A 27,483-nucleotide genomic window follows, 5' to 3' on the forward strand; every position below is an offset into this window, starting at 1 on the left:
AGAATGATTTTTAAGGGTAAACTTTAGGGGAAGATTTCACCATTTAAAAGTAGATTTCGGCACATAAAAAAAATCTCTTATTTTTTCTAACACTTCGATATATCCAAAAATAATCAAAATCGGAGACGACGGGTTAAATCTAAACAGGAAATTATTTTTCAGGAGAAAACAGTATTTACCCATGCCAGGCCACTGAGAACCCATTCCAGAGAAAACGAACCACACTGGTTTTTTGGTTTCCGGATAATGCTGGACTTCCTTAATCGGACGATTTCCAGCCTCCCGACCACCAACAATCGTGTAGCCTCTGTACAAATGATTTGGAATGTCTTCGCTATGAATATCATGCAGAAGTTTGACTTGTTCCACATCTACTGGATGGCTCTCAATCTAGCATAAATGGAGAAATTGGTCAAAATTTCCATTTCTCTACTTAGAATCATTGTATATGATAATTAATAATTTTCTAGAATCTTCTTTAAAACCTACATCGCCTAGGATTGAGAGGACTGCCTCTTCAGTACGTCCAGAAACAGCAACAAGCCTTGGTAAGTCATCCTTGGGTGCTCCACCGTTGATCTTCTCCTTTGTATTGGACTTCAGCAAAACGTGGGCATTCGCTCCCCCGAAACCAAAGGAGTTGATACCAGCATAGCCACCATTCCAGGGTGTCAATTCACTAATGACCTGGATGCGTCCATCTTCCAAAGCCTTGACACCTTCTCTTGGTCGTTTGTAATGCAAATTCGGAGGTATTTGGCCAGTCTCCATCGCTATAACCACCTTTTGGAAACATGTAATGATGAGAATAAGCTGATCAGACTGAAGCAGAGTGGGGCAGTACAAGTATTTCGGGACAAATTAGTCTAGAGCTTACAATTTTCATTTGGTTTGAGAATTTAAAAAACAGTTAACTAAATTGTAAATACATTTGTCGCAGCCAAAGTTTAAAAAAACATCATATAATCAGTGATAAAGATTTCTTATAAATAATATTCAGCAGATTAACAAAAAATTATTTTTATATTAACAAATTAATGAGTGAAAATACTATTTCAAGAATAAAAATATTATAAGATTTTATTTTTGAACTTTTTTCTTTAGAATATACGTTAAAGCAATGATTAGTTACGGTTTTTTAAATTCTAAAGTAATTATTAATGTTTCATAAAAATTTAATAAACAAACACATAATACATAAATTAGCCATTTCGTGTTCTAAACACTTGTTCCTGAAAACAAAATTGTCAACAATTTTTCGGAAATAAATAATATGCACTTTTTGTTAATATTTAATAACAATTGTTAATTCTTTAAATAAATTTGTTCAAGAAATATAAATTTTCGTCAATTTCTAACCGTCATATTTTGTTTATTTCAATTCAATCAATGTCAAATTACTTAGGAAAATCCTTCACATATAATAATTTACCAACCAAAAATAATTATTTATTTTGTAAATATTTTGACAAAGGATTTCACTAATTCGAAGCTAAACTACTTGTCAAGAAAAGGTTGTAGTTTTTTTTAAGAAATCGACTACCAGTTACTCACAAATTACCTTATTTATTAGGAGATTTTATCAGGCGACAAAACTTGTCATGTCAATTTGTTCGTCAATTTTCAATCAGCAGTTTTCGTTTTTCAACCGAATGAACTCTTAATAACTTGGAAAAATCCGTCCTTTATGATACTTCATACGTCATAAACAAATTTATAAACAAACTCAGGACTTAAATACTTTTAAAGAAATAGAATTATACATTTTATAAACGTTGTATAACCAAATTCAGATTTTCGTCAACTTTCAACCGGCAGATTTGTTTTTCATCGAAAATAATTCTAAATAACTTGACCTACACTTTTCTCACATTTTATCAACGAGCTATAATTTCTTTTATAAACAATTCTACTGAAGAATCCAAGATTTCCTCATTTTTGTAAGAGTCACCCTAATAAATAAGGCCCTTTTTGACTCGTTGGCAGTCGATTTCATAAAAAAATGACATCCATTTGTTGAAAAGTAGTCAAGTTTAAATTTGTTTATAAAATTTGTTATAAAATAAATTATTATTAAAAAGTGATAAACTTTCATAAGCGAAGGATTTTTCCAAGTTACTTAAAATTAATTCTTCTAAAAAAATGAAATAGGCCAACTGAAAATTACCCAACGAAAATCTGTATTTGTTTATCACATTTATTTGAATAAAGAACAAATATTGTCGCCTGATGAAGTCTTCTGATAAATAAGATTCATTCTGAGTCAATAGCAGTGGCTTTTTTAACAACAAAAAAACCCATTCATTTGTAAGTAGTCAACTTGTTAACTTGTTTATAAAATTGTTAATAAAAAAGGCAATTATTATTGATTGAGAAAGTATCAGAAAATGATTTTTTCGAGTTATTTCAAATTTATTGCGTCGATAAAACGAAATTTGCCAGTTGAAAATTCAAAAAAATTGCTATTTTTTTATCCAATTCATTGCGTTTGTTTCTGAATCAATAGCAGTAAATTTTTTTACAAAAAATAATATAATAATAATAATATAAATTATAAAGCCCAGCTTATTCTCATCATTGAATTTTTCCAAAAGGAGGTTAAAGAACATAATAACGTTTATAAGCATTCAAGTTGTGAATTTATTTAGAAAATGAATTATATATTTTTTAAAATAAAATTAACAATTATTATTTATTGATAAAGTATCATAAGAGGAGGATTTTTCCAACTACTTAAAATTTATTCCGTTGAAAAAAACTAAATCGGCCAGTTGAAAATGTACGAAAAGCTGTATTTTTTAAATGAAATTTTCTCAAATAAAGAAAGAATTTTGTTGCCTCATAAAGAATTCAGATAAATAAGATCCTTTCGGAATCAATAGCAGGCGATTTGGTAACAAAAAACATCCATTTCTTCTTAAAAAATCAAGATGTGAATGTCTTGGTAAAATTTACAATAATTATTATTGATTGATAAAGTATCATAAGCGAAGGATTTTTTCAAGTTATTTAAAATTGAGTCCGTTTAAAACCCGAAATTTGCTATTTGAAAATTGAAGAAAATTGTATTTGTTTATTAAATTTATTTCTAAAATTATCAATTGTTATCAGCTATTAAAAATTCATATATTATTTATTGCGAACTCATTTAAGAACATATTTGTTAAAACAACGAAGTATTTCACATAAATATCTTGGAAATTTAGTAAACTCTAGCCTAATTTGTCCAGAAGTCGTTGAAATTTTAGAGAAATATTTTGAACTCTTTGAAATCTTTGAAATATTTTGAAATATTTACAAATAATTCAGATCTTTTGGAATCTTCAAAATCCTGAAATTTGATGTAGACTCAAAAGCCGAGTGGTCAACCCTTTGGACAAGAATTTGTAACAGAAAAATGTGTTTACCTTTGCGACAGAACAAATACCACTCGCGGGCTCAGAGTGACCCATATTGGACTTAATGGACCCAATCCTCAAGGGAGTTTTACGTCCAGTGCAGAAAACTTTATCCAGAGCGTTTACTTCTTCAGGATCTCCTACTTTTGTACCAGTTCCGTGAGCTTCGACGTAATCCAGAATCGTCGGAGGGAGACCACAATCTTGATAAAATTCTTGAAGGAGAACGCCCTGCATGACACTGGATGGGAAGGTGATTCCCTGTTCTTTGTAACCATCGCAGTTTGTTTTTGCGTAGACAAAGGTTGCGTATACTCTTTTGGCGTCTTTGGCTTTTTGAAGATAAACTATGGAAATAGCCTCGCTACGGGTGTATCCGTTCGCGTCTGCGTCGAAGGACTTGCAACGACCGTCAGGTGACAAAACACCTATTTTGCCAAGAATTTTGTTACTTTATTGAAAAATCTACAGGCTTAGGTGTTTAATATTGGAATTTAGATATGAGAAACTAGATTTGCCTCCGACTCATTTCAGAGAAAAGGATAGTGCCCTCACAGCAATAGAATATACAGGAATATCCCACTCAATCCCATTTATATTCTAGGTTGCCCCAGGGATAACCCGTTGGATATCCTGCAAGGCGGAAATTGGGATGTCTATGGAACATTTCTAGTATATCTATGGAACTTTTCTGGGATGCTCAAATGTCCCAAGTATGATATTAAACGTCCCATAGACATCCCAAATATCCTGTGAATATCCCGATTTACTCTTTGAAGGATATCCGATGGTCACAAATTAAAAAAAAATAGTGTTATAATATTTTTCAAGTATTAAACTCGTGTGCAGTCCGAATTTGGAAGTCAGAAATCAGAAAAAAGTGTGCAACGGAAAATTAACTTTGTTTTTTCAGCAAAATTCAAGTATTGAAAATGAACTTCAATATTAAAATATAACTATTTTTCATTGAAAGTTCATTCTTTTTCGTTCAAAAGTCTAATATTTAATTTTTGATTGAGAAGTCATCCTTTTTAGTTTAAAATTTTATTACTCGGTCAGGAATTGAATTATGTTGTTGAATATTCATGAATTTGATTCAAAAGTTATACTTTTTCGTAGAAAATTACCCCATTTTGTTGAAAGTTCTCTTTTTTAGCTTAAAAATTCAACAAATTAATTGAATTTTTTGTCTTGAATAACCATTTTTTTTAATTCAAAATTTTTTTCATGTTGGAAATGAATTTTTATGTTAAAAATTCAACTGTACTTTTTTCTTTTCAGAAAATTTGTATTTTTAGATTTAAAATTCAACAGTTTGGTAGAATATTGAACTATTTGGTTGAAAACTTATGTATTTTGTTGAAAAATTTCTCTGTTTTGGTAAAAAAGATTTTTTGTTTGTTTAAAATGCAGCTGCATATTTGAAAATTACTATGTTTTAAGTGAGGATTCAAGTATTTTGTTGCAAACTCATTTGTGTTGGTTTAATCGCCTTATTTATTACCGGTTTGCCTATTACATTTTTCGTTGAAAATTCATCTTTTTAGTTGAAAATTCTTTCTTTTTTTTTGTAAAAAATTAATATTTTCATATGAAAATTTAATTATTTCTATTGAACTATTTTTATTTGATTTTTATTTGAACTATTTTGAACTACTTTAAAATTTAACTGAATGGTTCAAAATTCATATTTCTAGATTTACAATGCAACTATTTTGTAGAAAATTCGTCTTGAATATTGAACAATTTAATAGAAAATTCAACTATTTAGTACAAACTTCAACTGTTTTGTATAAAATTCACATTTTTCGTTAAAAATTAATTCTCTCAATTGAAAGTTGAACTACGCCAGTTGTGTTAAAAAAACTGATCTTTTTAAGTTTAAAAATGCAACTATTTAGTTGAAAAATTTTAGAAGAAAAAAATATATAAACTAAAAATTAGTCGAATAAAACTTTGACTAACATCATATCCATTGGTCAAACTATTTAATTGAAAATTTAAGTAATTTGTTAAAAACTTGTGTTTTTCGGGTAAAAAATAATCCTCTTGGTTGAAAATTCAACTGTTTGCTTAAAAATGTATATATTTTACTAAGAATTCATCTTTTTTAGTAGAAAATTAATTTTCTATGTTAAAAAAGTAATTACTTTTGTTAAAAATTTAAATGTTGGGTTGAAAATTGCACTGTATTGTAGAAAGCTCATTATACTTTCTTTTTGATCAAATTAAATTGTTCTAATTTAAAATGAAAATATTTTCTTGGTTAAAATATTAACTACTTTGGTAATTCAAAAGAAATAGTAAGGTTTTACCACCCCCTGTCGAAATCGTCAATCATCATTGTCAGATGACCCATCAATAAATTCACGAAAAAAATTTAGTCGGCAAACATTACGTAAGATAAGGAGAGCGCGAAACTTACGGATCCTAACAAAGGGTGTTTCAAAATATTAAAATATAATTTTACGTAATTTATGCCGTGCCCCTAATTAGCTATTGAAACAGTTTCTCGGTATGTTTTGATTCGCTGAGAGGACAGACATATTATTTTAGCCACCTGATGAAGTTCAAAAATATTTTTTCAAGAAAAGTAAAGAAATAGTGCCATTAGCAGACAACTGTGAAAAATAGTGTTTTTAGTGTCAAATCCGCGAGTGTGAATTAATTGTAGAGCCGGACTTTCATTACTAGTTTTTTTCGATTGCAAACTTAACGAGCAAAAAAAAAGACAATGCCTGTTTGTCCTCTAGTTTAAATATGGCACTGACAGACTGACTCAAGGATTTCCTCGACGATTTTTTGAAAAATTATAATGTATTTTGTATTTATTTTACGTACCAAGACGTGAAAATTGGAGGGATACATAGGGGTGAAGACAAAGATTGGCACCCCCGACAATGGCAGCATCACATAGTCCATCACGAATTGCTCTGTAGGCATGTTCCATGGCAAATAAACTGGAGCTACAGGCTGAGTCGACAGTGTAACTGGGGCCTGTAATTCCCAGCCAGTAAGAAATTCGATTTGCAAGCATAGCTCGACTGCATCCTGTTATACCGAAACCATTTACCTGAAAAAATCATATTTTGTTATTATATGATTATAAATCTTTGGCTAAAGAACTTCAACGTTAACAGAAAACTAAATTAAAAGAGATTTCATTGAATTAGGGTTCCGAAATTCATGGGACTATGTATTAAATGTGTAAATATAATATTATAGTTTAATTTTACGAAAAATAATATGAATTACGAAGGCTCACAAAAATATTTTGAAATGAAAAATGGCTATATTTGATATTAGTTTTTTAAAAATGAATCTCCTGGGCGAAAAGCGATACTTATTAATATTTTTTAAGTTTTCATTTGTCATTTTTACAAAAAAAAATATAACTTTCATTTGACACTGTAGTTTAAAGAAAAAAAACATATTCTAGAATTAGATACTTTGAAGGAAATTAAAATTTCCAGATACAATTTACGTTTACAATTTTACTATTTCAATTAATTAAACTACTGACATAAACAAATATTTCTTCACATGTTTCAATTAGCGTTTAAAGAATTGATTTAGAAGCTACATAATCCTTTTTATTATTTCAGCTGGCATGTAAAGCAAAGAGAATTTTTTTCAAGATAACACGATAAATGTAAAATTGCAAAAGTCGATAGGTCAATAGTATTAAAATGCGAACAGGAAATAAGTATTCAACTAATCCGTTGGTGGCTTTGCGAATAGCTTAAATTGTCCGCCAAGCCAAAATATTTCTCGCATGAATTTGAATACTATTAATCTCTTGACTTTTCACTTTTTTGGTTTCATATATGAAAGCAAATACTAATTGTGATAGTATTTTTAGAATTTCCATTAATGCTAATTATATTCTAATATAAGGATCTCAAGTGGTACATATTTTAAAGTTATTAATTCACCAATTCCATGAAAATAGAAAAAGATAAATTAATAATGTATAATAGTAAAGAAAAGTAAAAAAAATTAAACTTCTTTTTTTCAGTATATTAGGTACGAAAAAAATTTAATTGGAATAAGAATGGAAAACAACATTTTGAAACTGAATCGCTACAAAATTTATATTCCGGATCCTATTATCATTGTAACCACATTAAAGAATTAAACATTAAGAAATAACTCACATTATGGAAGAGCCTGCCAAAAACATTTTATAATTAAATAATAATAGGTTATCTACTCAAATCCTGAAAAAAATGTCTGGCGACTTCAGGTATCTCTAGATTTTTCCGTTTCTGAAAGCAATTCTAACCCTATACTCTTTTAAAGCATTTCAGAATTTTTTATTTGAAAAATCGAAATACGTAAATATAAAGTTTCGTAAATTCATTAAAAATAATGGGTTTTTTCAGTTCTGGTAAATATCTATTGATATTTAGCTATGATATTTCTATTCTAACTATGATATTTCGAAAATTGAAGAATTTACAATTAAGATCATGACGACTTGACAAAATATCGAAATCTTAAATAAAGTTTTCAAGATTTAGATATATGAAGCTGAAACCCATTAAAATTCATAAATTTCCAATTTCACCATTCCAAATTGAATCATATTTGATTTTAAATGTATAAAATCTCAGAATTTGATATTTTCACAATTAAAGTTGCACAGTTTTTCATTGGAAGCCTTCGAAATTAAAATATTGGATATTAAAGCCTTTAAAATTTAACAATTATTCACAATATCGTGAATATTTATGAGTTGAAATCTTAACAATTGGTTATCGCCGAATTTAATTAAAATGAACAAAATTCTCTACGCATCGTATGGATACATCATATGGACATCATATGGATCAGCCAGTGAAGCCTGCTTTTTTCAAACAATAAATGATGAAAATCATTTTTAAAATAAATTGTATTAAATAGCAATATAAAATTTTTTTTCCAAGCGATTTATTACCTGAAGTTTTTCATAAAACCAAGTCTTTTCTGATTCTGAGAAACAGGCCCCAATAAAAACGCCTGTCCTGGTGCCTCGGAGATGACGTGGGTTCACTCCAGCATCAATAATTGCTTCGTAGGTGTGTTCCAAAAGCATTCGACACATGGGATCCATAGTATGTGCTTGCTTGAAGTGGACCCCAAAGAAGACGGAATCAAATTTTCCGACATTGTTTACTTTTCCAGTGCGTTGGGGAATTTCGGGATGATCTGAAAATTTGTTTCGAATGATTTTTTTTAACAATTATAGAATATTCTATTATATTTTATTAATTATATATCGTTGGATATCAAGTACAACATTTTTTAATTAAAGATAAATTTTGTACATAAATTATTCTAGTATAATTAATAATCAATTAAATTATTTTATTAACACTAATCAGTTTATCAGTTTGATCATCTTTTCTGGGATTTTTCTCACGATTTCAAGATTGCAGTCAGTGTGATATAACTAAGGAAAGTTAAAAAAACTTTGATTTTCGAGTTTATGTGGAATCAACAAAATGGGATATTTGCGTGATTGTAAGACAATATATTTTTTTATATACTGCATCAAATTATAAAAATTGTATTACATTTAACCAAATGTTTGAATGTCTGAATTCTAAGAAAGAATATTTTTAAGAAAGTAGGGAAAACCCTATTCGAACAACTCTTTAACCTTAACAGATCACAGCTGGAAAAAAGTTTTCTAGCCAATGCTGGTTGACTCGCTTGGAATTCTGATTGGCGATATTTTAGATATTAATATCTTATTTTTTCGCGAAAAATTAAAAAGGGTACCGTTTAAAGTAAAAAAAGAGACACTTAAAATTATACGAAAAAACTTTCCTCGAGAAATTATATTTAGCCTTTAGTGCGCTTTGAATTTCACAAGGAAAAATGAATATTTAAAAATATGCAAATACCTCATTAATTTTGAATGAAGTTGCTGATGTATTCGGCGACTATACAAGCTTATTAAATATGAAACTTGAATGTATATTAAGACTGTGAACACTATTAAGCACAATGAGCTTTTGCAAAATAAAGTATGTTTATTTTTGTGTTGCTAGAAGGAAAATGGAAAAATTATTTTGCGTCTCCTAACTGGTTTATAAATTATTATTATATTAAAACATATTTTTACCATTTTGTAACTGTGACTTTAATCAATTATTCAAAATATTCACATGTCATTATTTATTATAGAATACAATATTTTAACAGTTTTCCAGATAACGTTGTCCGATCAAAGAGTTTGTTTTTTATTTTTCTTCAAGAATCTTTTAATATAAATATAAATATTCTTGCAAAAAAAGTGAAAAGAGCGAGCAACATTCCTACAAAAAACCTTAAATACATTGATTAAATTTATATTTACTCTTACGGCTTAAGTTTTATAATTCAAAGAAGAAAACAAATAATTTGCAAATATAACAAATATATTATTTGCAGCTAACACCCTTGTACTAGACTAATTTTTTATTAAAGATATATAAAGCTGTAAGTAAAGTAATACGTAAGATCGCACTAACATAATTCGTTTATTGAAAGACAAATTTTTATTCAAAAAAGAACCTTCCTATAAATTTACATAAATTACTTTAAAACTCACCTAATTTCCATCGACGATCGTCGTCTGAGATAAGATCGACTTTGTTGAATAAATTTTCCTTAAAATGTTTAACATTATCAGAATCTGGAAATCTTCCAGCAATACCGGAAATTACGATTTCCTCCCTTGGATCTTGAGCTGCAAGTCCCCTGTCTTTGCAAACTACTTTTCCACTCATCTTGCAGACTAGATATCCAAAATTAGCCTAAATGAGCACCACTAGTTGTCCTTTTTCACTGTTTACACCACATTAATCAAATCCAAACTAACGTTTTTATCTTTCCTACTGACAATGAGGCCCGCGCAAGACTGAGCCATTTTCTAAACGTCCTTTTATAAACAGTGGTCACCCCCACTTGAAACAATTGTAGCAAAGTCCCAATATCCTGCAAACTTATTGGAATCGAAATTTAATTTGATTCGGCATTAACCTCAGTGTAGCCTTGCACAGTTAATTAGATATGCACTGCAGGAAGCAATTCAGTCTGTGAAAATGGTTACAACACTTTAGCGTTTTCGCTAAGAAATTGTAAATTGCTATTCAATCTAGTTATGTTGATTGATAAAATATGGACCTAATGGATGGTATTATATAATTTATATAAAAAATCTGCCCGCTTTGCGGGCACATTCTCATCGCACGGTACGCACGCGGCTCGCTTCGCTCGCGAGTTTGAGCGCGCCTAGAGCGCGCGACGGTTGAATCTCGCGCTTCGCGCTCGATAATAAGTTACCTCGCGCTTTGCGGTCGAACATAATTACACCTCGCGCTTCGCGCTCGGATATTTATTATTTGCATTTGGAATACTTGAAACAAACGTTATCAAAAAGATCTCTTTTAGAAGGCAGTATTTATATGCGTCTTCATGTTCTGAATCGTCTACTTAATTAAGCATAGTCAAAGATTAAGTTTCTCAAAGCTCTGTAGGCTTTGAGGTACAAATTCTCATCGTGACACTCGCGCTGCGCGCTCGTTTTCCGACAGACATTTGTAAACAGGTTTTGTTGAATTTTTTCTCGTAACTTTCGTCGTTTTTCCACACATTTTATTTTTATATTATTTTTTTTTCAACGTTATTTTTCACGAATAAAACAAAAAGTACGCGTCCTATCAAGAAGTGATTCTTAACGAAGCTGTAGATCTTTTTGGGATAACCATTTTTGTTAATTCATCTTTTTTCGTATCCTATATAGTTTGTTCACAGAATGGAATGTTTTATTTTCCATTATTTTTTGCGCTATCAAAATTTGAATTTTCGATTTTTGAAGAAAATCCAAAAATTGGTTATGATAATCTTATAGGGCTTTCAAAAAGAAATATTTTTCATATCTTGACTTTTTTCATATCTTGCGTTTTTCGGCTTCAAATTTTGATTTTCAGTTGATTAAAAAAATTTTGAAAACGCTGTAACTCTAAGAATTTTCTTTTTATCAGAAAAAGTCATACGGATAAATTGTTTGTTCTTTTTAATACTATAAATATGCGTACATAGAATTTTCAATTTCAGAAAAAAGTGGTCTCAAAAATTTTCAAAATGCGCGCACCTTTTGAATTTTGATCAAAAATGATTAGTTCATGAACTTATCCTTTCTTTTAGGACCTAAAAAAAGTGTGCCAAAGATGAATTTGATTCGTTCATTTTTTCGAGAGTTATCGTGTTTACGGACGCACAGCCGGACGGATAGACAGACAGACGCCATCGTGAAACCCTGATTTTCGGATTCAGAGGGTCTCGAAACGTGGAGATCCGTTGAAAAAGTGTGATGTCAAAGTTCCGACAATTCAAATACTTTCTCAATCATAAATGATGAGAATGTAATAAATCCATTAAATCTACATTTTAAATAATTCGGAAACTTAATGTCTGAAGAGACAGTACTTCTTGAATTTTATTAATGCAATAGGAAAAATATATAATAACTACGCAACATTATTTTCTTGAACCATTTAGGTTCTTATTCAGAAACAGGCAGAAACTTCACTTCTCCTATTAAAAATTGGCTGTTTTTAATAATTAGAAGTTTTGATAATTTAAATAATATTTACCATTTGAAATCCAATCCTAATTTGTTTAAATTTAACACGAATTATATTCTTAGATACATTAAATTAAGTAATTTTAATTTATGATCGAAAAGAAATCTATTTTTCTTGAATACCTTTGAAATTTAATTTTGAAAATCGAAATTTGTAAACCTTAAAGTTTGGAATTCAAACAGATTTTCAAAGCATGTAAATTGTATAAGGAATTCAAAATTAAAAACGATCAGTTTTTATTCTCAATTAACATTTACAATAACAAGACTTGGATCAACTGAAAGGCTTATAAAAAAGTCTCTGTAGCCGAAATAATATTTTTATTTGTTTATGAATATAGTTGACTTTGAGCTTAAACTATTTCTTTGTGAACTGTTAAGCTTGTTAACTTGGGTTATTTTCAAATTAAAGAAGATTGTAATTTCCATTAATTTTGAACTTCAGGAACATTTATTTTGAAAATTGAAATAGTATATAAATTCTTTTAATTGAAATAATATAGATACAATAATACATTCAATATGCAACTCTTTAAATTCCGAATATTTTCAAGGAAAACAGATTAAACCTCAACCAAATAGTTGAATATTTAAGCCAAAAAGTTGAATTAAAAAAACAGTTGAATTATCAACAAAAAGATCATTTTCAACAAAGAAATATGAATTTGAAACAATATAGTTAAATTTCAAAATATATATTATTTTTGATCAAAAAGACAAAGTTTTTAGCAGACAGTTGAATATTCAGCAAAAAAGGTCATTTTAAACCAAGAAAGATGATTTTTTATGAAAAAATTTAACTTTTAAAGAAAAACAAATAAATTTAAGAAAAATTAATTTTCAACCACATATTTGCACTTACAAACCTATAGTTATACTTTCAATCAAAGGAGACGAATTTTCAATAGAATAGATGAATTTTCAACCAAATGGTTAAATTTCTATGCCAAATAAACAAATTTTATAGAAGACAGTTAAAATATAAAAAAAAATTTACCGAAAAGTTGAATTCTCTACCATTAAAGAGGAACTTTTAATCTAACAGGATGAATTTTCTACGCAAAATAAAAAAGAAAACAGTTAAATTTTTAAACAAAAAGAATGTACTTTAAAAAAAATAGTTGTAATTTTTCATTAGATTCTATTAATTCAGTTCGCATTTAAGTGGAAAACCGAGAAAGAGGAGAAGTTCCTTGAAAATAGGGTAGAAAAGAGGAATTATTTAAAAAAGTGCAACAGAAAAAAGCGTGTAATGACTGTAATTAAATTAGAAATTAATCGATTTTAAACGTTGTCAATTTAAGAATGTCCAATTGTTAGGCTTGCAATTTGGAAAATTAAAATTTTAAATAGGGAATTATGCAATTAGAAATAATTTTTCAATATCATACGACATTATTTTTAAAAAAACCTTAAGTTCGAAGCTTTGATGAGAAATTGTTAAATTTGTATTGTTCTCGATTAAAATGGTAAAATTTTATCTAGTTTTGAATTTCAATTTCAAAAGTTTCATTCTGGTCAAAATTGAAACTACATATTGCATATTGGAAAAAAGTCGATTAGTCGCATTTTTCTTCAAAAAGTCGCATTAGAAAAATCGAAAAAACTAGAATATCTGAGTGAACTCACTTTATAGAACACTAACAATTGAAATTGTACAATCTACGAAAATTTTCTAATTGGAATACGAGGATAGGAGAGCGTCAAGGAGAATGAAAATTTGATGAGTATAGTCCACCTAAAAATGATTATAACAACTGAAAACAATTCCTCAATTTTCAAGGAGTAAAATATATAGAATTGTATGACTATTTTCAATCCAAAACTGATTTAGCCGTCCTAGGGGTTGTTAAATATTACTGTGGAAGTAAGAATACGAACTTTGGAAGGTATCTGGGATGATTATTCTTCAATTTCAATTTTTTGACTGTTTTATAGTTAAAGGCATTTGAGACAGGGTTTCTTTGGTGTACCAGGGGTTCTGCTTTGGGGTTTATAAATATTACTTTTAGGATGTGGTTATGAAATAAAGGCTTGAGAAAATGTTTGGGACGCTTATCCCTAATTAACAATTTTTTGCGCCGAGGATATGAACTGGAGTCAGGGGAAGGTGCCTGGGTGATAATTTTTTATTTGAAATGTTTTGAGCAGATTTAGTTGAAGGCAGCTGGGATAGGATTTGTTCAATGTACCAGGGGTTGTTGTTTTGAGGATTGTTGCATATTACTGTGAAGAAAAGGATATGAGCTAAAGTATTGGTGAGGTTTCTCGGGTGCTATTATTTTTAATTTTCAATTGTTTTGGCTGTTTTATTCAAAGGTAGCTGAGACGGGGTTAGTGAGATGTGTTAGGTCTTCTTTATTGGAGTTTCTAAATATTATTTAGTGGAAGGAGATATGAAATGGAATCTTGGGAAGGTCTCTGGAGTGACAATTATTAATCCGAGAGTTACTCAGGTTTTTCAGCTGAAGGCAACTGAACGGGTTTCGTTCAATGTACTGCGGATGATTTTTGGGTTTATTGAATTTAACTGTGAACATGAAGATATGAAATAGAGACTTCGGAAAGTTTTAGGGTTTATTTTTTTCAATTTAAAGGTTTTGCGGCTGTTTCAGCGGCAATCAAAATTTGTTCGGTTACATGTGCCAGGTTTGTTTTTTTTTTAACACTGTAGGGTTGTGGAGACATTTTAGAGTCTTGCAAAGGTTAATTTTTATTTTTTTCTCTAAGCTAAAGAATAGCTCAGGCATATGATATAGTTTATCTTATAATTAGGCCAAGTGCATAATTTATTTTTTGTTTATTTTTTTAATTTCGTCAATTTGCTGTTGTGAAGTTACTCGATGCCAGCATATCCACCCTCAATTCTCTTTTTCAAGAAAAATAAGAGCCCAAATCAGTTTTAAGTTCACAGTGTGTACAGATGTCCGTCACTCAAAAACATTGACCATCGTCTAAAATATATTCTTCTAAAATTTTAAACTTATCGACTTGCATTATTTTCAAATTTTTACATGCATTTTGAACTAGAGTTGCCTAGTTTGTAGAATTTCCGTAATATAAAAGTTTTTCCAATTTTAAATACTTTTTCGGTTCTAGATTTTTTTGTAAACTTAACATCTTGTAAAGTAAAAAATTTCAATTTTCTGATACGTTGAGGTTTATTTCAACTTCTTTTTTTTAACTTTAATATTTTACATTGGAATTCTGAGATATTAGAAAGGATTTCTGATTTTAATTTTTTTTCAAAACGGAAGCCTCAGATTTAAAATTTTAGTGTTTGATTTTGAACTTATTCATTTTTATATTGTTCACTTCTAAGCTCTTTGCTTTCTCATAAAGGAAGTTTTATAATAATAAAAATTTGGACAATTCTTTAATTTGTTTCAATAAACAATCCTCAATTTTTTTTAATGTGTAATACTATTTAAAAAATTTTTTTATATGGTAAAACTGTTTTTATTAACATAATTCGAAGTTGATTCTACAATATAAAAGATTCGTTGACTGCAAAAGGTTGATGCAAAAAAAGAAAACTTCCAATCGAGATGAATTCATTGGTCTATAATTTTAATACACTTTATTGAAAAGTAAAGAAGTTATGGTCATTTTCATTTGTAATATTTAAAAAATCTGTTTTTCACAGTAATCATAATGAGGAAGTAAAGTGCCAATCAAATGAGCACCATATCATTATAAATACAAAATAGAAATATCCTAAAATGTTGTTCAATTTTAAATAAAAATTAGTTATTTATATCTTTAATAATAAAAGGTCAATACTCAGTATTTCAGAACAATTACAATTAAAAACCATTCAATTATGAAAGCCTCCAGATTTAAATTGTTACAGTTTCAATTTTGATATTCATTCTTTTAAATTTCAACTTTTTAAAACATTTTTGAAATTCAAACGATTTTGGATTCCAAAACGTCAAATACGAAAGCTGTTCAATTTAGAAGCGACCAAAGTTAAAAATACTGTATCCTGACAATATTTTAATAATACACGAATCTAAGATAAGCGCCTCATTTATTCTTAATCTAAATCGCCTTTAATATTTAAATAAAGTGTACAGGATACTTAACAAATGACCCACATTAGTTTCACCAGGTTTATTTTGCACAATAATAAATATTTTTCGCTTAAACTTTGGTAAACGGTGAAGCACATGAAAAAGAACGTCTTAGCAATAATCTTTCTTAAAAAATTTAAAAAAAAGTTATTTCCTATTTTATTAATATAACAATTTTTTTTAAGAGTGTTTTTACGTCGTTTTTATTATAATGAACAAAAATTTGGGAAAACTGATGTGGTCCATATGCTCGGAAAAACTATAACGTACTTTCATTAATTTTTAACTTTTTTAAATTGCAATGAAAACGTTAGCATTTCTAAAGGATTTAAATTCATGAAAATTTTGAATGAAATTATATTACTTATTTACGAAGCAGGAACCTTTCACGATAATCGTCAGTTTTCCTTGTCAAGATTGATTAAAAGCTTATCGGGAAAGTTTAAAAAAATGGTCTTTTGAATTGTGAAATTGTTCTCACGTCAAACATTAATTTATTCGCAGGAAGTCAAATTTCTGTCAAGTGAGTCACACATAATATCGGTATGTTCTGTTTAAATTATTCAAATAATGTAAACTGAAGGGTAGCATTCCAAAAGGACATATTCAACATTCTTTTAGAAAATAGGATTATTGACTCAAAAAATCATATAATATCTAATACGCATTGTGGCATACGAATTTTTTTGTCATTTTTAACTGCGAATATATTTTGCTATTGTTTCTTAGATTTTTTTAGATTAGATTTATTGAATCTTTGGTACTACAACAGTTTTACATCCTAACCTGTCTTCTGGCCAATTATATGCTAAGTAACGAAGTATAACATGTAATACAATAAATTAATCTTTTTAAGTATGACAAAGGATTTCTATACTACATTACGTTGACAGAAATTGATTATATATTGGATCTGGATTTATCAAAGTCTTTCAAAATCTTTTCTATTTCGCACAGTCCTCTGCATAGGTCGTTCTTCAGCCTATCCTTCAGGCCCAGGATCAGCCTTCTTCTCCACTGACTCGGGTCGCTCCTTTCTCTCCACTCTCTCCACCAGTCATTAACAACTGCACCAAGCCTTCCCAATATTGCTTCGCAGCTCACTACATGCTCCAACGTCTCTGGGTGGTGCGCGCAGGCTATACACTCATTATTATTGTAGCCTATCTCTCCCTCTTTGACTACACTACCGCATCTCTACCTAGCCCAAGACACCTTTTGCTAGTTCTTGACGTCTGTCCTCTTCCAGTATTCTTCCAACTCTGTTTTTTGTTTTATTTTTCGAAAATATCTGCAAAAGCTGAACTTATCAATTTCTGTCCAACATTTCTGTAGGTCCTGTTCCTCCATAATTCTGTACTGTAAGGAAAGCCTCTCCTCTATCCCTTCTCTTGGGGATTCCGCATACAGCATGTTTATTATTTTACCATCTCCTGTCTTATTGAAAGCCATCTTAAGTGCCTCCCCCCCTTCGGATAGGTTAGTTGTTTTTGATATTTCTTAATTCTTCTCGCAAGCATTTTCTAGGCTATCGGTTTGCGTCCAGCTCGTTTGCTCGTTCTTCTGAGGGTCTCTGCCTCTATGCTTTTTCTTCCTCCCTCTAGCTTCCAGATATAATCGGGTGTATTCCTTGACACTCCAAGACTTGCCTTCACGTACCTCTCCTGAACTTTTTCCATGATTTCTCTTCTGCCCGAGCCCCAACCTCCGCCCCATACAGCGCTGCAGCCTTTACACACCTTGTTGATCATTTGTTGCGTTTTGCCAGACACCTTCCTCACATGTGCAATGTATTTGTTTCTGGTCGTAAACCAGAAACCCAGATATAAAAATTCGTTGACAATTCCTATTTTATTGCCCCTGTATATTCAGCTCTCCGTTTCCCTCCTCCTGCCGTTTCTGAAGATCATTATCTTCGTTTTTTCAACGTTCACTTCCATCATGTTATCTTTTGTCCATTTTTCTAGGTTCCTGAGCATTTTATCTAAATCTTTCCCATTTTCAGCAACTAGTACTACATCATCAGCTTGTAGGAGCTGGCCCTATACACGAGCCGCCCTCTCCTCTTCTCCTCAGTTATACAGGGTTGACCATATTCGACGAAAAGATTTGGCAGCACTAACTTTTGACAAAGATGACTGAATTGTGAAAACTCAACGTGCATGGAGAAAAATAAATAAAGTGAAAACTGCGCCTTCTGCGACTACATTGTATCGTTTGTATGAAAGATTTTCATCAGGTGAGGCACTTACCAAGCATCCAAATAAAAAGCGACCAAGGCGATCGGATGAAAAGATCGCACTCGTACGGGCCAGTGTTCAGAGGTCTCCAACAACATCTCAAACACGTCGATCTGAGCAGTTGGGCATAAAACGAACCACTTTACGTCGCATATTGCGTAACAGGTTTTGCGTCAGTTGAATTTTGTATGGGAACAAATGCAAATCATGACGCACCATGCGACGTAAAGTGGTTCGTTTTATGCCCAACTGCTCAGATTGACGTGTTTGAGATGTTGTTGGAGACCTTTGAACACTGGCCCGTACGAGCGCGATATTTTCATCCGATCGCCTTGGTGGCTTTTTATTTAGACGTTTGGAATTAGTAAGTGCCTCACCTGATGAAAATCTTTCATACAAACGATACAATGTAGTCGGAGAAGGCGCAGTTTTCACTTAATTTATTCTTCTCCATGCACGTTGAGTTTTCACAATTGACTTGTTTTGTTGAATGTAAATTTTAATGATCTGAGAGCGTTCGCGTGGAGTGTACTGCTCCATGGCAAAAATCTCCTTAGACTGATGCTTCAAACGCTCTACGTTATTACTCGATCTGTCACCTCTGTCAAAATTTACAGTGTTGCCAAATATTTTCGTCGAATATGGCCAACCCTGTAGTTCCAGGTCGTTGATATATATGTTAAATAGTATAGGACTTACTGGGCAGCCCTGCATTACACCTATTCTATTATTTCTTTTAAACCACGGTTTATAGTTGAGGAAACATCAGCTTTGATCGAAAAAAAATTTCCACACTATTTCACGCCACAATTCAGCACTGAAATACCTCGGGAAAGACTTTTTTACATTCTCATCATTTATGATTGAGAAAATATTAGAATTGTCGAAAATATGACACCACAGCTTTTCAACGGATCTCCACGTTACGAGACCCCCTGAATCCGAAAATCAAGCTTTTACGATGGCGTCTGCCTGTCTGTCCGGCAGTCCTTACGGCCGTTCGTCCGTAAACACGATAATTCTCGAAAAAAATGAACGGATCAAATCGATCTTTGGCGCACTTTTTGTAGGTCCTAACAGAAACTACGAGGTCCTTAATCAGCCAATATGGATATAAATTCAAAAATTGAGCGCATTTTGAAAATGTTTGGGACCATTTTTTTCTGAATTTGAAAATTGTATGCTTACGGGTATTTATAGTATTAAAAAAGATGAACAATTTATCCTAATGACTTTTTTCGAAAAAAAATATTCTCGGAGTTATAGCATTCTCAAAGTTTTTTTAATCAATCGAAAATCAAAATTTCTAGCCAAACGACGCACGCTTGAAAAAAAGTCAGGAGAAGAAAAACATTGCTTTTTGGAAGCCCTACAAGATTATCATAACAAATTTGTGGATTTTCTCGGAAAATAAAAAATTCCAATTTTGATTGCACAAAAAAATGAAATATAAAAAAGTTCGTTTTGTGGTCAAACTATGTAGAATACGAAAAAAGATGAATTAACCAAAATTCTGATCCCAAAAAAGATCTACAAATTCGTCAATAATCATTTCTTTATTGGACACGTACTTTTTATTTTATTCGTGAAAAATAACAATGAAAATAAAAAATGTGTGGAAAAACGATCAGTTACAAAAAAAAAAAAAGATTGAAGAAAACCTGTTTACAAATGTCAGTCGAAAATCTAGCGCTTAGCGCGATTGTCACAATATTTTATTTACAAAAAAAGTTCTTAGGTTCAAAAAAATATTCAGTGAGCTGATAAAGTGAGGTCGATAATATAGGTATTTGGCTGTGTCACATGCCCTTAATTAAGTAGAAGCTTCAGAATATAAAGACGCATACATATACTGCGATCTAAAAGATATCTTCTTTGATTAAGCTTTATTCAAGCATTCTAAATGCAAAGAATAAATATCCGAGCGCGAAGCGCTAGATTCATTAGACGCGCTCAAACTTCCAAGCGAAGCGAGTCGCACGATGAGAATGTCCCCGCGAATCAAGCAGATTTTTTGTTATAAAATGAAAATTTAATTTTTAACCATCGTCCCTATTTGATTAATCTGAAAAGATTTTCTCCCTACATTTTATCGGAACTTAAAGGTATTTTCAAATCAAGTTTTTCACGCTTCAATCTAATACAAGTGTAACTCAAAACTGTGTTTTTAATTTGTTTCCTAAATTAAAAATTCGAGTTTCGGAAAAGTTTGCTATCTCTTCTGAAAAACGGCCAAAATGTTGGAATATATCGCCGGTGCTTAGGAGAACGAACCCGTAAATTATATTGCTTTGAAAAAAACACTTCTTATCATAACGCTATGAAAAAAACTCATCTCTATAAAATGTGATAAACGCAAAATATATCTTAGTAAACACTGTAAAAAAATACATATTGGTAAACGCTATGAAAAAACACGTCTTGTATAAAAAAACCCGCATCATTGGATGGCCGTAATTTAAAAACATATTTTAGTCAACACAATTATTACCAGAGTTAACAGTGAATATAATAACTTACATATTAATTATTTGACTAAACCAAAGTTCATAAATATTGGTAGGTTCATAAATATTGTAAAGTTCATAAATATTGTTAAGCAAAACTCGATAAGTTAAAATATTCATAAGATAAATATTTTTGTTACTGCATAATCAAAATTTAAAAGTGCGTCTTGCATTATAATTGAAAATTTATAATATTTACGATTGTTTGAATGTATAAATAAGTTTAGAAAATTACAGTGAGTTTTCATTAGTTCTTTGCACAGTCCACCAATAATACTTTTCTTACGGCAAAATGATTATTAGAGTTTTTTTTCTTGGAATAAAACAGTTTTATTAAAAGTTTTAACGAATACGGTCTTTTTTCACGGATTTTTCACAAATAAGGTTTTTTTCACGGTTTTTTCATGGGTAAAGTCTCTTTTCACGACGCTTATAGGAATAAGGTTTTTTCTCAGCATTTACCGAGATATTTTTTTTATATCCCAAAAATATTCAAAAATTATAAATGCATACTTAATAATTACACTAGAAATCTGAGTTACAAAAAGTAGTTACATATTATGGATATACATTTTTAAAGTTCAAAAGCTACAATTCAATATTAATCAGGAATTATTCTATTAGGAGTTCTTGTAACAAGAAAGGCACATATTTTGCTAGCGCTAATTACAATAAACGAAGAAAAATATAAAAACCAAATTAGTCATCAAAACGATGGGTGGAAATAAAAAAGTTGGAATGATTCGATCTTGAACGGCAAGGAAAAAAAATTACAGATCAACATAAAACATTATTTTTGTATTCAATTATTCAAAATAATTACAATAAGTGTAAAAATAATAATTCTCGCGATGAAGAATTACGCTCTTATGTTTAAAATAGAATTTTTGTATTTAATCAAAAATTTTTTGCATGAACTATTTAAGATATTTTTTACGACAAAATATAATTAGATCTGCTTCTTGAAGTTTGTTTATAGTATTTTTTTGTTTAATAAATAAACACAATGTCTCAATTATCCTAATAATTCATAGTTTGCTTATTCATTAAGATTATATGTTTGAAAACCATGTTAATGTTGCAATATATTATAATGAAAGTTTAAACAGTTAATTTTAATTTTTTCAAAATCATTTTCAAATAAAAAATAAGGGGAATACCGATTATTTATTTGATCAATATTTTCTTGCTTTTTATCTCATTTGAATCCATTTTATAATATTGAATGTTTAAAAAAATTGGTTTTATCATTCAATGTCATTTTTAACATATTAAAAAATATTATATATATAAATTGTAATCAACTATCACGACCGACACGATTACTGGGACATTTACCCCACCGGAGGACAAGGTTATGCAATAAAAATGTTATAATTCTAAAGAATATTTTTCTTCTCGATGAACATCTCAATTGAATGTTTAGCGGGTCAGAAGAACATATTTTTATTAATATTTCCTTATAAACTAAGCTTCCAAATATGCTTCTTCTAAAAATCAACCCGTGATAACCGATAACAGGGAATTATCGCATGGGTTTTTTTTGGGTTTCTAAATCGATTTTTGTGGTCAAAGCAATAAATTTCAATGTACAAATTAAATTTTTAATCTATAACGTTAATGAATTATTATTTTGTTGTCGGATGACATACAAATTCGGGAACATTTAGAAAGGACTATAACTCTGAAACTACAATAAATGGAAATGAGAACAAAACTTTAGTGTATAATTCTACAATCAGTCTTGAAAAAATCGTATATTTAACAATTAGACCTTAAACATTCTTGTAAAAGATATAACTTCCTAAATTTAAAAAAGGGTAGCCAGGAAAACGTTACTTGGTGATATTTATTCATATTTCTTGAAATTTATTTTGATACGGAGTAAATTAAAAATTATTAGAATTCCAAACACAAGCGAATAATATTTCAGGGTCACGATATTGTCAATTTTTTTATTTTGAGTCCAACTAAAAGAAAGCTGTTTGGAAAAATAAACAATTAAAAAGCATAAATCAATTAGAAAAAAAGGAAATAAAAGGACATTCAACTTGAATTCAGGTGTAAGTCAAACACGAAGTATATTGTCTCGTTTCGAATCTTTTTTAAAATACAGAACAGCAGATCTCAATGAATATGCGTTCGTATTTATGTGGTAACACATCCAGTGTCAAGGGTTACCCGGATGTCGCATCATTCTGCATAGTATATCCATATATTAGAGCCACTAGTAATCCAATTTATTACAAGTTGTAATACGTATAGAGATTAGAGAAAACATTTATAAACTTGTAAAAACCCTTAATTTAAATAAATCAACTTATCAAGATGTCGATTAGAAAATAAAGTGTTTCAAACCAAAAAGTATTAATTCCACTTGACGTAAAATAAAATAAATAAAAATAAATAATTGAAGTTGCAGACAAAAAATCAAGAATTTTATTCTATGAATAATATTTTTTATAAAAAACTAATATCAAAAATATTGTTGGAATTAGTCAACGCCAAATGAATAGACTATGCATTTTGCATTTCTTTATTCATTCGTGAATATTAAATAATAACTAAGCTCTGACGTCCTACAAAACCCTGATAGTTACTTATGCATTTCAATTTTGACATACTTTCATCTATACAATCGATCTGAAACTTTGTATACATACGGATTTCCGATGACACTACACAATTTCTATCAAATTGGAGTTGCCATCACTCCCCCTCTCAACGCTTCTTCACCAAAATGCCAAGAATATGGATATTAGGGGTATCGAAACGATTCAAGTTTCAAGATTTTCTCTGAACAAAATTTATAACGACGAAGCACTATATTTTACGTAATTTATAATAATTAGTTTAATAAAAACATTAGTTTAGTTAAATTTGCACAATTAATACAATTTATTTATAATCATTTGAATAATAAAAAGCATAAGACTAGCCAATTTTGAAAATGCAGTTGTGAATAATAGTGCTGAAAGAGGTGTTAAATTAATATCAGACTTTTAACTGCTTGATAACTAGAAACGAGGATCAAAAACAGTATTTGATAAAAGTAACAAGAAATTACAGAAAAGAGTTTTCAAATATCAGTTAGGAAACATTGTCTTTGGCCAAAAAATAGTTGTTTTTATCAGCGTTGGAATTAGACTGCATATCAAATGGATTTAGATTTTATTTCATTATATCATTTGAAAGTATTTTATGAGTATAAAGCTAACATACTGGAAGACACAAAAAATATATATTAATATATATTTACGAAAATAATTCTCTGTGTTATATTTTATATTATTCATCCACATCTTTTAACAGAAAACTGCTTCAACGAATAAAAATTGTTTAAATAATGAAATACGTTTTTAACAGAATTTACTATATTCGGAAAAATAATTGTATATATTGTATTTTGTTTCATTTTTTAAAGTTATCAAAAAGAACTGCTTGAGCAAAAATCAAAGTTTAAACAAATACAGATTTGTTAAAAATTAAAAGAACTGTGTCCAAATTTGGTAATTATTCAACAGAAAGTAGCATAGGATACCAATCTGAGAAAAAATTTGAAATCTTCGACTCAATTTTTAGAAATTTTGTAAATGAACAATAATTGTTTAAATAATTACATAATGCTTTAAGAAAATTAAATACTCCAAACAATGACCAACTATTAAATTTCAAACAGAAAATACGATTATTTTGTACATTTTTTTAAAAGAAATAATTGTTTAAATAAGTTACATTTATTTAAACAATTAAACATTGTTAGAAAATCATGGGCAATATAGAAATTCTCCATTATTAATTATGTGTATGAAAAAGACGACAGAAATTGCTAAAAATTAACAATACTTAAAATTGTAGTTTTTTAATTTTAGGATCATACTCGGAGAGCTGCAGGGGGTGGGTGGTAAAAATAAATAATCAAGTAAGAATAAATGTTTGAATTTTGAAAAATAAAAACTTACACATTTGTTCCCGTCGGAAAGGGAAAATTTTTGGGTTGAGGGGGGGGGGGTGACTTGCTTTCCAGAGTGAAAATGCATTTTTAGACCACCCTAAAGGGGATCCATGTAGATTAAGAAAAAAAAGTGGGAGGTACCATCGCGCCACATGGTGCCGAAAAATGGAACTAGAAAGAGTAGGTGCAATTTTAAACTTGTATTTTAATTATAGCATAAAATTGTTTTTACCATCGTTTTGTAAAGTATAAAACAATGATTGAATACTAAAAACAATTATTCATCAGAAACAAATAGTTTTAGATAGAATTTCCATCTTATACAGTGGAAAAACGCATTATTGTGAAATAGGTTTTTTAAAAAAAATACAATTACCTCATTATTTAATGTGAGTTTCAATGCATTTGTAAGCTTAAATAAACTTTAATTAATGTATGCAGGGAGAAATTTTATCCATATTATGCCAAGAATACGAATAATAGACAACTGGAATTTAAATACGCATTCTAAACTAACTTTTAGATCAGATTTTTAAATAGTAAATATTTTATGTATAAATCAATAAAAATTTACTTTAAGTTTATTTTTCTTCAAAATAAGTTCATTTAAGTTTATACTCTTTGAAAATCACAATAGAGAGAATGATTGTTTTTGTTAGAAAAATATTTCTGTCAAAAAGTGTCGTTTTTCACTGTATAATATGTAAATTCCCTCTAAAACACTTTGTTTCCGTTAAAGACTTATTTTTATTATTTAATAAATACTATTAATTCCACAAAAAATGGTTAAAAAAATTTTTATGCCCAAATTAAAATGCATCTTTAAAATCGCGTCTATTCTTTCTAGTTCGAATTTCTGTCACCAGGTGGCTTAACTATTACCAACAGTTTAAATTAACGGTCACCTCCCTCCCCCCTCCTTCTAGACAGAGTTCGAAGTAAGGAATTAGAAAGCTCGAAATTGCGATGATTTTAGAAAGACAGTAAGAAAGCAGCAAAATATATTTTTTTATTATTAAAAAAAAGCTTTTATCAAAATATATTAAAGATAAACGAAATTATTAATTCTCAAAAGGGGGAATGTACTAACAATATAATACAGTGACTAAAAATAAAAGCGTGGAGAGTAAATATTGAACATCACATTCTTGATAAAAAATGTTATATTTACGGCCCACCCTATTATTTTTAGTAACATTATGATTGTTATATTATTATTGATACCTCTCTTTTCCGAAATTATTTCGTTTCTTTTCACCATTATTTAATAAAAGCTTGTTAAATTTTTTTATCCATTACGCACTCAAGTTCGCCAGCGTCAGTTAAGTTCATTAAGTGGAAAAGTTCATTGCCTTTAACGAAAAATCTGGCGAAATTATCTTAATTTAGAATCTTTTAACTTCAAACTATACGATTTGCAATTTATGCAATTAGAACCTGCCGATTTGAAAAAAATTTTAATCTGCAAGTATTCAATCTTGGACGTTTAGAATTTTTAATTTAAATGATTCAACTGATAAGGCATTCATTTTGAAATTAAACAATTTTCAAGAATTAACATTTTACACTATGGAATTCTGAATCCTTCATTTTTAAATGCTTCAGATTTAAAATTGCGATATCTTCAATCATTCATTCTGATATAATTCAATCATATGACCGCTTTTAATCGGAATCTATTTGCAATATCAAATTAAAAATGGTAAAATTAAAAAATTTTAAGCCTGTAACCTATTTAATTTTGAACGAGTTTAAACATCAGATATTTCTGTCTGCAACTGAAATATTTTTTAATTAAATTAAAAACTAAAGGATTTAAAAATTGTAAGTCTATATTCAACTTTGAAGACTTTCAAATAAATCAACTTGATTTGGATTTTGGAACGTATCTAATTGGAAATAATCTTATAATTTATGAAGTTTTTATCTAGAATTCTTGAAAGTTGAACGTTTCCCATTTAAAATTGTTTGGCTTGCTGTATAATATTTAAAGTTTAAATTCAAAAATTTTAAATGATGCAAACTTGACAATTTTCAATTTTATATCATCCAATGTCAAGATTCCCAAGCTCATCAATCATGAACGCTTCGAAAAGTTTTGAACCGACAACTATTCGGGTTTTCAAATTAAAAAATATAGAACGCTTGCAACTATTACATCTTTCATTCTGAAATTGTAACATTTTTATCAATTTAATGAATTAATCAATTGGATTAAAAACTTCTTCAATATCCAATTATTTAATTTGTAGGATTCCCAACTTAAAATTTCTCAATCATGAAAGCTAGAAATTGAAAAGTTTTATATTAGAACTAGAAGTCACTTTATTTTGATTCTGAAACGTCTTTAATTTCAAATACTCTTGTAATTTATAAAGTTTTCATTTAAAATTATTCAATTTCTAATGTTTCTGATTAAAAATTTGTTTTTCTTACTGTGCCATATTTAATGTTTTAATTCAAAGTTTTTCCATTTTTAATGCTTCAAACTTAAAACTGTCCAATTTTATAAGCCAATCTCAAATTATTCAATCATGTATGCTTTCAATAGTCTTAGTTTCAAATTATCCCTTTTATAATCATTTTCAAATAAAAAAATATAAAATATTTCAATTTGCAATTACTCAATTTTACGAATTATAAATTAGAGTTCTTGATTTCTGAACGCTTCAGGTAACATTACTAATTTA

At 29.3% G+C, this 27,483-nt stretch overlaps 1 protein-coding gene across 1 annotated transcript in view; it reads right to left on the bottom strand.

Annotated features, from left to right (window-relative positions):
* The window catches only part of LOC117170107 (fatty acid synthase), a 48,613-nt gene extending 38,347 nt beyond the window's left edge, over positions 1-10,266 (bottom strand). Inside the window, exons 1-6 of the mRNA XM_033356639.1 lie at positions 9,979-10,266; positions 8,338-8,588; positions 6,240-6,471; positions 3,408-3,826; positions 490-783; positions 180-390 (exon numbers count right to left, since the gene is read on the bottom strand). Of these exons, the coding sequence (XP_033212530.1) occupies positions 180-390; positions 490-783; positions 3,408-3,826; positions 6,240-6,471; positions 8,338-8,588; positions 9,979-10,156 (1,585 nt within the window). The 5' untranslated portion in view covers positions 10,157-10,266. The remainder of the gene's footprint in view (positions 1-179; positions 391-489; positions 784-3,407; positions 3,827-6,239; positions 6,472-8,337; positions 8,589-9,978) is intronic.
* Between the last annotated feature and the right edge of the window lie 17,217 nt (positions 10,267-27,483).

This window comes from Belonocnema kinseyi, chromosome 3 (genome assembly GCF_010883055.1).
Source record: "Belonocnema kinseyi isolate 2016_QV_RU_SX_M_011 chromosome 3, B_treatae_v1, whole genome shotgun sequence".
In the NCBI taxonomy this organism is placed as follows: Eukaryota; Metazoa; Arthropoda; class Insecta; order Hymenoptera; family Cynipidae; genus Belonocnema; species Belonocnema kinseyi.